Source organism: Podarcis liolepis (genome assembly GCF_965112155.1).
Source record: "Podarcis liolepis genome assembly, chromosome: 5".
Taxonomy (NCBI): domain Eukaryota; kingdom Metazoa; phylum Chordata; class Lepidosauria; order Squamata; family Lacertidae; genus Podarcis; species Podarcis liolepis.
Genome location: NC_139556.1, coordinates 22,798,639 through 22,811,615, shown reverse-complemented (window position 1 = coordinate 22,811,615; position 12,977 = coordinate 22,798,639). Strand labels below are relative to the sequence as shown.

At 45.2% G+C, this 12,977-nt stretch overlaps 1 protein-coding gene across 1 annotated transcript; it reads left to right on the top strand.

Moving 5' to 3' along the window:
- The first annotated feature begins 136 nt into the window (after positions 1–136).
- TMEM254 (transmembrane protein 254) lies at positions 137–7,614 on the top strand. The gene is made up of 4 exons (XM_083502945.1): positions 137–300; positions 1,921–2,024; positions 3,941–4,000; positions 5,152–7,614. The coding sequence occupies exons 1-4, from the start codon at positions 187–189 to the stop codon at positions 5,267–5,269; spliced, it is 396 nt and encodes a 131-aa protein (XP_083359071.1). The 5' UTR covers positions 137–186; the 3' UTR covers positions 5,270–7,614.
- The last annotated feature ends 5,363 nt before the right edge of the window (positions 7,615–12,977 follow it).

Sequence of the window (12,977 nt, the reverse complement as noted above, 5' to 3'; positions counted from 1 at the left end):
AGTGAGTCCCGCGTATCCCTCCTAATCCAACCCACCGCCTCCCCGCGCCTGCGCTGAGCGTAACATCAGGGCCCTCTCTGTGACGCGGGCGGCGTATGCAAATACGGCGCCGTCGCCACGCCCCCCGGAGCGCTTGCTTGGGGCTGCTCGCAAGAGGTGGCGGGAACAGATCCGATCGCCGAACAGATGAGGAGGGTGGCGGGCTCGATGGACTCCCAGGCCGAGCACCGCGCCGATTACTTCCGACGCTCCAACCTGTTCGTAATGGTGGCGATCTTGACCGGCCTGATCTACTACGGGGTGAGCGCAGCCTCCCTGGAGGCTCCCGGGGCACCTGGTTTTCCAAAAGGCACGGGGGGGGGGGGGACGACGTGCGGGGATCATAGTCATAGCTGCCAACTTTTCCCTTTTCTCGCGAGGAATCCTATTCGGAATAAGGGAATTTCCCTTTTAAAAAGGGAAACGTTGACAGCTAGGATCATAGTCCAACCCGGAGCATTTTGCCCGACGAGACTCGAACGCGCGACCTGGAGGTTAAAGTCTTCGTCCTCCACGGGCTGAGCTCTGTCTCTTTTGCCGTGGGAGCCAGAGATGGGAAGGCTTGGAGGGGATCCCTATGTACCGTACTTAGCTTTGAAGATGTTAGGGATGAGCCCGCCCAAATCAAGCGTGGTTTTTTTTAAAGTCACATTTATTTCACGGGGAGAATATACAGTATTCAGAAGGGCGCCCCATTGAGTTCAGTGGGCAACTCCACCGCAACTGGGCAAAGGGTAGAAGCCTCAAGCAGGTGTTTAAACTCTTCCACTGAAATGAATGGGTTGGAAAAAAACAAAACAAACCCCGGAATCTTGGAGTTATTTTCTGCTGCTCTGAAATAGAGGCCATTTTTCTTGTTTCTGTCTCTCCCCCCCCCCCCAAAGGTTTTTGGGAGCGGAATCCCTGATTGGAGTCCAGTATAAATATGTTTTCCGCCGTAGTGCACTTTTAGTGTATTTCATGAAGACAGCCTGCTTTAATGCATAGCACACACTGTACTGGTGAGGTTTATTCTGGAAGTACATTATATGATAATTGTGATTTATTTTTTTAGGGGGATCTAGACCGATATCTCATCAGCTGTGGGCTTTCTTGCTTAAGTCCAGTGTTTCAGGGTCCTTCACACCCTGCATTGTAAAATGCAAGGGTCAGCTACTTTTTCAGCTGTGGGCCGGTCCACCGTCCCTCAGACCATGTGGTGGGCTGGACTATTTTTTTTTTTTGGAGGGGGGGATGAACAAATTCCTATTCCCCACAAATAACCCAGAGATACATTTTAAATAAAAGGACACATTCTACTCATGTAAAAACACTGATTCCTGGACCGTCTGTGGGTCAGATTGAGAAGGCGATTGGGCTGGATCTGGCCCACGGGCCTTCGGTTGCCTACCCCTGGTCAAATGGCTGCTAATTTCTGGATTGTGCCACATTGTATTGATGTCCCCGAATTTCATATATTATGTATGGATACTGGGGGATAAACACAAAAGTTGTGAATTCTGATGTTGCAGGATGATAGGTTATGTTGACACGTATATACAGTGGTACCTCGGGTTACATATGCTTCAGGTTAAATATGTCTCAGGTTACAGACTCCGCTAACCCAGAAATATTACCTTGGGTTAAGAACTTTGCTTCAGGATGAGAACAGAAATTGTGCTCCGGTGGTGCAGCAGCAGCAGGAGGCCCCATTAGCTATAGTGGTGCTTCAGGTTAAGAACGGACCTCCGGAACAAATTAAGTACGTAACCAGAGGTACCACTGTATGCCACTTAGGAATTTGGAATATTAAGTGGTATAGCTGAAGTAAATAAAACAATACCTCCTGTATGCTTACTTAAATGTGTATCTCTTTCTCCCCTCCCCCTCCGCACACCTCAGTGGGCAGTCTTTTCACCCTCAACAATCCCCTATGACCGTCTGGGACCATTAGGCACCTTCACTAAATATTTGGTGGAAAACCATAAAACTCTTCTCAATATCGGGTAAGCTGAATTCTCATCTTCTACCTGTTCACATTCCTTTTGCTCACCCAACAGTGGGGATTTTGGGGGTGGGTGGGAGGGTGAGTAATATAATATGCAGCCCTATGTATGTGCTTCTCCTTGCATATTGGGAGGGACAAGTGAAATGTAAGAGCAAGCTACAGTCAAGCAATGTATTTTGAGATTATAGAGTCCTAGATTATAGAGTCATAGAATTGTAGAGTTTCTAACAATGGACCCAGGGCCTCATTCTTTTCTCTTCCTTCCTTTTTAATTGTAAAAACCAGTCCGACACACATGTGAAGCGTGTATCGGGACTAGCCTTTGTTCCTCTTCCTCTGGTAGTTTTCCAGCCCATAATTATCTCCCCTGAGCACTTTTGTCACCTGGGTTAAAGCATAGCTGTCAATTTACAGATTTGAAAATAAGGGACCAGCAGCCTTGAAAATAAGGGATCAGCAGCCAAAATAAGGGATTTTGGCTTAGCTTATACAGAAATCCCACACTCATGGAGCCATGCTGCTTTGGCTGCGACTGACTGTGTTTTGCAGGGGGTTGGACTAGATGATCCTAAGGGTCTACAACTCCCACCAAAGAAGAGTGGCAGACAAAACTGATGAACGACGTTGAGATGGCAAAGCTTACAGGCAGAATTAGAAACCAGGAAGAGGACCTCTTTAATAAAGAATGGGGAAAGTTTATAATTTATTTGAAAAGCTATTGTAAAGAGTTACATACATCGGTAAGATTGACAGAAAACTTGTAGTAAAATTTGAACTATGGATGGACAAATGATTTATAAAAATAGAGTTATGAAAGGGATGCAGAGGGGGAAATCACTGCACTGGTTGGAGGGTATGCTAAGGAGCACGTTGGGGCTGCCGTCGTCCTGGGGCGAGGAGTTCCATCGGCCCTTCCCTGCCTGAGAGAGAGGGAGGGATGGAGAGAGACTCTCGCCTATGCCGCCCGTGAGCCCGGCATGAGGCGGTTGTGGCGCGGCGGCGGCAGCTGAAGTGCCGCCCTTCTGTGTCCCTCACCATCCCCTCCTCTTCCTCCTCCCTCAGGCTGCCTCCTCAGCCACAGCCACCGCTGCCACCTCCGGCTTCCCCTGGCAGCGCGGCAGAAGTCTCGCAAGAGGGACTGCCTGCCCGCCTGCTGCCACCCGTCTCCTCACAATGTGCCCGAGGGGGAAAAGGGAGAGACGAAGACACGGCAGCTCGTGCGCTCTCTCTCTCGAGGCGGAGGACCCCGAGCCGCTGCTTCCCTCCCGAGCCGGGCGAGCATGAAACCCGGGAAATTTAAGGGACATCATCAATCCGGGACAGCAGCGGGAGACAGCGCTGGGATAAGGGAGTTTCCCGCCAAATAAGGGACGGTTGACAGCTATGGGTTAAAGAGCAGCTCCATACATGCCACTCGGACTGTGTAGTGTTTCTGGTCCGGTTTAGACTATGCATAACTTGTTATTAGAAATATGCACATTAATGTAAAGGGCAGGGCAGAATGATTGCCTGCTTTTTGAAAACCCCATTCCTGCACCTGAACTTTATTCAGCATGCAAGTAGTACAGAGGGAGCCATAAAATAAGACAAGCTGATCTTCGGTACACTTCAGAGGCAGTGGCATGAGAGGCGGATAGAGCCTACGGCAGAGCCTGTTGTGTGTTTCCCTTGCACAAGCCATGCTTACCGAAATAAACAGGCATTGCACAAAGCATATTTGCGTTGCTTCAGTGAACTCCTGTCCATTTCACAAGGGCTTGCATGAGAAATAACAGGGTTGTGTCCCCTGTTAATTAGCTGGTGATTGGGAATGTGTTTGGCTTTCCCCCTGGGAATACCTAAATGTTTTGGGCTAACCCTTATCTTGCTTTAATTTATGCCAGTTACAAATGGTGTTATTTTCCTTCCTTTCAGATATTTAATTACCTGGTTAATCCACATCGGGGAAGCATTATATGCCCTCAAGCTATGCAAGTAAGCTATTTTAATTTTATTTTGGGTCTCTCTTCTACCTCCACCTCCCTCTGCCCTCTCCTAAACAGCAGATAGCACAGCAAAGCTGTGTCTGGGCTTGTGAGCTGATTTCCTGGGTCTGGATATGGGGTGTTGTGTATGAGCACTCCCTCTCGCTGCCTAAAGTGGTATGGAAGCGACACACAGGTTTTAATAATCTTTACAACCTATCTGCATGAACTGGGTCTAAAGTAAATTCTGTCACGGACCGACTTCGGAGCTGTCGTTGAATTTGCCTTTTAAAAAGCAACCAGTGCTTTTCAACATTGAACCAATGAGGTGTGCTGTGTGCATTGGAACCCAACCTAGCTGTGGCAGGTGAACTTACCCTGATCCTTTTGTCAGGTTTCTTAAAAAATAATAATAAAGGCGCTGGCACTAGTTTACAAAGCCTTATACATCTGAGGACCAGGATACCTAAAAGGCTGTCTTGCACCTTATATATACAGCTTATGGTTGCATTCTGCAGGAGAGGGCCTCTTGCAGATACCATCTCATCAGGAGATCTGCTCCGTATAATGTGGGAACTGGACCTTAAATTTTGGTGGCACCTACCCCTGAGAACTCTGTCTATTGTCTTTTAGGCACCTCTTAAAGACCTTCCTCTTCTAAGAAGCCTTTTAATCAGAATTTTATCCTGGCCTTTATCTGCATTGTGTTTATATATGCCTTTATTGTTGATGATTTTGTATTGTTAATTGCTTTGGGATGTATAAATGAAGTAAGCAAAATAAAAGAACATAAAAGAAGCACAAGAAGGAGCCTGTGACTGTGTAAGTAGGCTGGTCTGTGTGAGTGCCAGTAGAAGAGTAACAATATGATGGTTCTAAATCCCAGATATATGCACTTGGATTCAAAACCCTGTTTGGAGGTTATCTGGAACTAGTGACTGCATTGCTGATATCTTTCCTTCATTGGTGTATCATATGCCAGCCTGGAAAGTTCCCTGAAGGCTTCTGGTGAGGGAGCAGGGGTGTGGATAACAGCCCAACTTCAGTTTCTGCCCATCCTCCAAGCAGCTTCGGGCAAAATAGACATCTGTCTACTTAACTTGGATTTTAAGTAATACATGCAGAAATGTCAGGCTTTATCTGTCTGTCTCTTCACTGCAGGATGAAAGGCATCACAGACCCTTCAACTCAGCGTTTGTGGTTGGTTCAAACATTTTTCTTTGGAATAGGATCTCTCTACTTTTTGTTGACCTACAACCCCCGGAAGAAAAGCTGGTGAAGGATTCAGCCAGAAGAGAAGGTTCCAACACGTTCTAGCTTTGGGGTATATTTTTCAGGGAGAGGGATGGGTGTGTTCCTAAATATTTTTTTGTGCGTTCAAAAGTGTGGCAATCTTCTCTTTCACTTGGTAAGAGAAATTTCTTTCAGACGTCTCCTCTGCAGGTTTTGCAGCTGTGGGCAAAGCGAGGAAACTAGCTTGTGACAATGGGGGATGGAGCCTTTCTTTTTAGATTAAGGAAATAAAGCCAGTTCTTAATGGTCAGGACCAAAATGCCAACACTCACAAGATATCTGCATAGGACCAATTTAAAATAGGGGCGACAAACAGAGCAAGCACAGAGCAACCTATAGTCTCTACTTCTCAGGTCTAACAGTAGCCTTATTCATAAACTGAGCTGTATAGAAGTGTGGTGAGGCATCTTCCTTTGGGCCCAACTTGTACCTGTCTGTTGCTCCCCTGGTTTTGCCTGCATCCATGGCTGGATTGTCTTCTTTAAGTGATTGTATGGATAGTCCCCTTCATTTATGAGCCTCTTTCTCCCCTCCCCCGCCACCCTTTTTACAGGTAAGGATTGCAGATTAAGCAGGTCTGTGAGCACTGATCTCTACATGCAGCCACACTGTGTCCAGAGTGTAGCTGTGACTGGGAGGCAAGGTGGCATTTTCATTTGCACCATAGACCAAGAGGGCTAATGCTACTCCATTAGTACTTTTAGCTGTGCTTAATAATAATAATAATAATAATAATAATAATAATAATAATAAATTAATTACTATTTAAAAATAATGTGCAACAGTGCAGATTATCCTTGTTGGGCTTCCAGTTTTAGCAGGTGGCTTGGTCAACTTTTCTTCCCCTTTCTTGAGAAATAAACCTCTTCTATTTCTCACCCACCTTCCCACCCAGAGTTTAAAGGGGTTTATCCGCAGGTAGATGTGGTCAGCATTGCGTCCTGAACATCTTGCAATCTTTCTCCACAAACTCTGCCACCACAAACTCTGATTTATAATGGTCTACCAGCAGGTTTTGCTCTTATGTTTTCTTGGTGCTCTCTTAACAACCTGCATGGATTGCAAAGCACTTTAGTTAATAACCGTGGCACTAAATTCTTGGGCATGGCGCAAGCTTTTCTTGAAGTGCAAAAGGCTGTGAGAGAGAAAGCTGTGACCACATTAGAACTGCAGTCAAGACCAAGAAACCCCACTGGGGCAGTTTTATCTCTCAGAGATCCAACGTGCTGTTAAAAGGTAGTTTTATATTACATGCCTTAAATTCTTTAGGGGAGATGCCCCCCTCCCAAGAAATACGTCAAAGCAGATCTACTAGTTTCAATCTGAGAGAAAGCTTTGATAGAGCTTTCATTAGGCGTTCCTCATCCAAGTTGTGTCGTGATAGACAGAGCTGTCTGTGGGGAAGGTTTGGAAACAGCACGTTAGTTGGATTTGGAGGTAGTAATTAACAGTGCCTGTCAGATGAGTGGGTGTCTAATTCATAGATGTGTTGGCCAATGTGTTTAGTATCTGTTTAGTATCTACATGTTTAGTACCTACATGTTATGCAATGCCACCACCCAGATCTGAGAAAGGAAAATTACTGGTGCAGTTTTTCCCTGGCATGGCATTGCTTGGCAGGGTGAAGTGGTTTACAAGATTTTACCCTCTCTAGAGAGACTTTTCACTACTATAAACTCAGGGGCAGAACGAGGGTGAGAAGCAAAAGGCACCAGCATGGAGCTTGAATAAACCCCTCCACCCCACCAACTTTTTAGCATTTTGTATTAGTGCAGTGCATTTTTACCGTAGTGCATGCCATTGTTATGTTGGTGCAGGAGACAGGTCCGCTGATTCTGTACCTGAGCAAATATATAAAGGTTAGGACTCTCTGCCACATTAGACCGTAGTTCTTGCCTTTGGTTTGGACTTTTAATTCTCTTGATGATTTCTGCTGAAATGCCCTATAATGTCTTTCAAACTCTGTGTCTCATTTGGATTTATTTTTAGGCAGCTCTTAAGAACACTGCTGCTCATAGTTTTAGCATTTTGCCTTTGTGCTTGAACACCCTGCATATTCCGTCATGCTTGTTGTATTGAGAATCACCTCTTTAACACATTACTTTTTACCTGGCTATTGTCTGGATGATTAAAGGTAGCTTCTGCTGTTCTTTATACTGTTAATACTCGAAGGGAAACATGGTGAGCTCTTTGACTGTTGCATCTTGTGATAAAAATGTGTCCTAAGACAGAGTGCTTAATTGTTGTAATGCTGCATTTTGAGCTGATAATTTCCGAGAGCTGTCTCACTGCTGGCCTTGAATAAAGCTAATAATTCTCTCTAAAATATAACGCGTGCCCTGAAATTGTTACAAAGGATGGGGTGGTGGTTTCACATCCTTAAAGCAGGGGTGCCAAAACACTAAATATAGGGCCCCCTGAGGATTCCTAATGCAGCCTGGGTTTCCCCAACCACCTTCTAGGAAATTTTGAACAATAACCAGGCCTTAATAGGATGAAGGGGTTGACTCAACAATACCTGCTTTTGTGTGTCATCGTATCGGGTTCTTTCCTCAGTTCCCTTTGTTTGCAGCAGGAATGCTAAGGAATTGGTGAGGAAATGCACTTGGGCATCCCAGGAACACGGCCAGATAATTTGTACAAGTGTGCATGTGTATACATACACAAACATGTTGTTCTTGCATTCATACTACAGATATGTTAAGAGCAGGCACAACCATTTTGGATTACTCTCATTGTAGTGTCTGACTTGAGGCAGAATGTAACCCTTGCCCATCTGCCAAATTGGGAATTAGACATTCTCATCCCTGCCCTATAGAGTGGGTATAGACAGGTCTGCCCTGATCTCTCAAGCAAATATCTCCCTTCCCCTAAGACTGCATTGATTTTTGACTAGGAAGGGGAGGGGGGAGCTGTTTGTGTGAGTGCATGTGTCACAGTGTAGGGTAGTCGCATCCACTTTTGTCCATACCCACCACTGGCATGTTGCCCCCAGAGGGTTGGCAAAGGGTGACATGACAAAACTTTGCATTGCCCTTGCTGGAGAATATGCAGGAATCTGTCTTTGCTTGCAACTGGCCTGAGAACATATTGTCCACATTGGAATGCCCAGTCAGTTTATATATGGAGTTTCACAGTAGCCCTGTAAAGGACAATCTCTCCTCAAGCCAACATTAAGTGTAAAAAAGAAAAGAAAAGGTTAACAATACAACACACCAGGCATTAAAAATAGCAGTAAAGATGTTTGGAAACCAGACTAAAGAAATATTTGAAAATCCTCTGAAAAATGTGGCTTGACTTGCCTGTGAAAAAGTGGGAGCGAAGAGGTCAAGATAGATAAACTTCTGGGAACAGAATGTCATAGTCTCTCAGCACCAGCACAGGAAAGTCATCGCCATCTTTTTCAGCTGCCTGCAGGAATTCATTTCATACATTTTGCAATATGCATATTAAAAGGGTTAATGTTATATGCAGGATGATACTTGGGTAGATAGCAGGAACAGCGCAAGCCATTTTGTTAGCTGTGGCAAAGGACATGTTTCCGCATTTCCCCATTATTTGCACGAAATCTGATTAGGCTGGTCACTGAACTTTCATGGAACTCCTCATCAGCTCCTGGCATGCCAGTTTCTTTCCCGAGATAATGGGCTGAAGGGACTCGCCTGTGGAGGTGTCCCCTCTCACTTTGCCCACTAGGAAAGAGATCTTGTCATTTCTCAATACTGTAGAAGACAAGGCACTGGCAGCTATTCCCATCCATGTGCTCCTCTATCTTTCACCGTGCCTCACCCCCAGGAACTGCTTGTCACGCCAGTTGAGGAGGCGGGTGACAGGAGAACTTCCTGCTGTACCTGTTCTAATTGGCACAAAATTTCCATGTAGACATGGATACATATTAAGCCGAAAATTGAGGAGGCCAAGTGCACGTAGGACCTTTTCAGTCTCCTCCCTCCAACAGCAGATAGATTCAAATGCCATTCAGGAATGCCAGAGGATACCGTATTGTCTCAAATATAGGCCGCACCTTAAAAATTGGGGGGGGGGGGGCGGAGAAAAAAAGAAATACCCGAATATAAACCGTTGCGTTCCTGGCTGCATACTGGGGGCGCTCTCTCCCTTTCCAGCCTTGGGGGAGAGGATGGGGGACTACGCATGGGGCGGGTGCTGCTTTGCTGTGTTCCTGGCGCTGTTTGCCCCACACTCCTAGCTACATACCATAAGGCTGCGAATATGAGCCGCACTTTAACTTTTCACGGTCAGAATTTGGGAAAAAAGTGAGGCTTATATTCAGACCAATATGGTAATTCTAGACTTGCATTCCATGAGGTGTGAGGAACTGTAGGCAAATATAGGCTCCCCACCCATACACAGTGGTACCTCTGGTTACGAACTTAATTCGTTCTGGAGGTCCATTCTTAACCCAAAACCGTTCTTAACCTGAGGCGTGCTTTCGCTAATGGGGCCTCCCGCTGCTGCTGCTGCTGCTGTGCGACTTCCACTCATATCCCGGGGCAAAGTTCGCTACCAGGAAACCTACTTCCCGGTTAGTGGAGCTCGTTACCCAAAGCGTTCGTAAGGAGGATGGTACATAACCCGAGGTTCCACTGCATTTATCAAAATCCTGGACTTCTTGCTTCTAGTCTGCTTGCATTAAGCCAGAGACAAGATTACGGGTGTTGCAGTGTGGTAATAAAGAATAATCGATGGAGATTAGGGCAGGAAGATAATGTTACTGAAACACCCAGAAGATTTCCAATACAATTTAGTTGGTTAAATTGGTGGCTGGGGAGTGTTGCAGCTTTCTTTCCAATAAAGGCATTTTTTCATTGTTTCCAGCCTTCTTCCTGTATTTCCCCACCTTTATTTTGATCACCAAGTATTGCACATAGACACTGTGTGCAAGATTTCACATGCTCGAATCGTGTAATGTTACCATTCATTTTACAGCATTTAAAGGCATCTCATAACCATTTGAAAAACAATGGTCTAATCCTTAACATTTGCATAGCGCTTTCAAGTGCTCAAACGAGCGTTATATTGTTGTAAACTTTAACAGCCCTGTAATGGAAATCAGTATTATTATCCCCCATGCTGCAGATGTGGGGGGCGCAGAAAGTGGATTGCCAAAGGTCACCTGGTGAATGCATGAGAGAGGCAACAGTCAAAGCTGGGGCTTTCTGATTTTTAGCTTCTCTCTTAGCTAGCGTGCTACAGCAGGTGTCGTTATAATGAAATACAACTAGTAACTGGAAGCAACTGCAGCAACAGCAACAACACCTAGCAGTGTGAGAAAAAAGTAAAAAAATAAAATAGAGAACTAAGTCTGAACTGGTAGACTGGAAGCACGACGGCCTTAATCTACAACCCTGATCACTGTGATCATGTTCACAGAAAGGCCAGCAGGAGGAGCTCTCACTTAACAATGCCAACTAAGCAAAGTTCTAATCTTTTTTCAGTTGTTTGCATCAATGTTTGCCAACCTCAAAGTGAGAACTTCCCTCGAAAGAAAGAAAGAAAGAAAGAAAGAAAGAAAGAAAGGCAGGTTCTTGTGTTTTTCATAAAACAACATTCCGTTTGGCTTCCCATATTCTCTCATCACATGCCCCATCGACTCAAAAATGATAAACATAGAATTGTAGAGTTTGAAAGTCCAACCCCCTGCATTTGCAGGAATCATTTGCCCAACGTGGGGCTCAAACCCACAGCCTCGAGTTTCAGAGCCTCATGCTCTACTGACTGAGCTATCCCAGCAGGCTTGTGCTGCTGGCCATCACCCTTCAATGGCTATAATTCAAACACCTTTGCATGAGCAGGGAAATGTGCGTAGATACTGTGCACAATCAGGATTCCGACTGTAGCCTTTCAGGCCTTTCCCATGGGTAGGATGAGCATTGCTCCCGGGGAGGGAGGGAGGAGCCAAACACAGGATGGTTCAGAGAAAGAGTTTTTTATCTCTGCTTCCCAGGCAGCAGAAAGGCACTTGCGTGGTCAACCACAGCAAGCAGCACTTTAAGAGTAGAAACAGGCAGCCTATATTCTCTTTACCCCCCCCCCCCCGGAATCCAGCCTCATGAGCTTGTACATGTAAGTTTGCAGAAACAATCTCCATTCATGATGAATAGAAATTGTTTCTGTACTCCTGGTGCCATTCCCGGGGTCTGTGTGTCAGTGCGCCAGGATAGTTGCAACCTGGTAAGATAAGTTGGATGCGCCACTGACAAGGCCATCTTTTACGCCTTCATGTACTGATAAGAGGAGAAGGCTTTGTTCATTCAGCTACTTTGTGTTATACAGCAAAAGCTAATGCATATTTTAAGTTTGCATCCTCAAAGAAAGAAATACAGCTCTAGCTAATGCATTTTAGCTGCCGAATCCTCAAAGAAAGAATTTGGGAAGTCTTGGGGCCTAGTTGGGGTGACTACACAGTCAGGTTTGGGTATCCTGTCCCTTCACTACAAGAGTCTGCGTTCAACATGTGGCCAAAGGGCAGGGCCAGAAATGCGTGCCACGTCGGGAAGACCCAGTCTTGTGGTCCCACTTCCCATTAATCAAATTGAGCTCCTTAGTTAATATAATGCTTAAAGTTGGTGGCAAACATAAGAGTCCCAATGGATCAAACCAAAGGCCTATCTAGTCCAGCATACTGTCCCATCTGTGCAACCAGGACATGGGGCAAGAGCCCTTTCTCACGCATCAGCCTCACTGGAATACACCAGATGCTACTATTATAAGAGGAGGTGGAGAAGAAGTCTGTTCTGCAAGTGGAACCTGTTGCATGAAGTGCTGGATACACCCTGTATCAATGGCTTTTTGAAAGTCCATGTACACAATGCTGTGTCCCCTGTGATTACCCCCATACACATGCTTACACTCTCAAAGACCTCTTAAAACGTGAGACAGGACTTACTTTACAGAAGCTTCTTCAGTGGATACTATCTGTGGCTAGTAATCTGGTCATTTTAATCTGCCATTAAGCCTTAGAATCTAATCTCTTGTTGAAACTGTTTGCCTCAGTCCCACAGAAAGTTCAGGCATAGGGATCCGCTTTGCATTTCCCACGGTAAAGACAGAAGCAACTAATTCCTTTAGCTTCCCTGCAATCACATTTTCCTTCTTTAGCACACCTTTGATTTCCTTGGTGTTTAAAGGAGGGACCAGCTTTAGCAATTAGAATAATTCGCAATTAAGATGTCTGTTTTTAAAAATAATTCATGGACTACTGGAGTCCAAATCTAATAGCTTGCCCATAGATTCTCTGGATGGCATTCATCAAGTCCCAATCAACCAGCCTCAGTTCTCCATCTGTAAAATGGAAATACTATTGACCTACAGGAGAGCAGGAAATAATGTAAACAATCGCAAGTGATACAGAAATGAATTATGAACTCAGTGGGTGCCATCATTTATTACTTAACCTTCTAGGTGAAAGTATGAGGCCTCCCCAAAGTATCACAAACAATTGCTATGTGATTCAAGCTTCTATACCCCACCTCACTTTTTGTGACTATTTGGATTGAACAGGAGGAAAAATGGTTTGCAAAGATTATAGCTGTGACTTGTAGGTTGAATGGCTATTAATCAGCTGATCTGATTTACAGTCTTGGGCTGCTTCCAGACAGATGATTCCTAGTGCTAATAAATCATAGCTCTTCCCCTGTAAGCTACAAGCATAACAGCAATTGACTTTCCACACC

What these genes read in the sequence shown, in the direction of transcription:
- TMEM254 (XM_083502945.1), top strand. Translation starts at nt 187, where the DNA reads ATGAGGAGGGTGGCGGGCTCGATGGACTCCCAGGCCGAGCACCGCGCC. An exon ending in AAAACTCTTCTCAATATCGG is followed by an intron (nt 2,025 to 3,940) that starts GTAAGCTGAATT and finishes CCTTCCTTTCAG; the next exon opens with ATATTTAATTACCTGGTTAA. An exon ending in TATGCCCTCAAGCTATGCAA is followed by an intron (nt 4,001 to 5,151) that starts GTAAGCTATTTT and finishes TCTTCACTGCAG; the next exon opens with GATGAAAGGCATCACAGACC.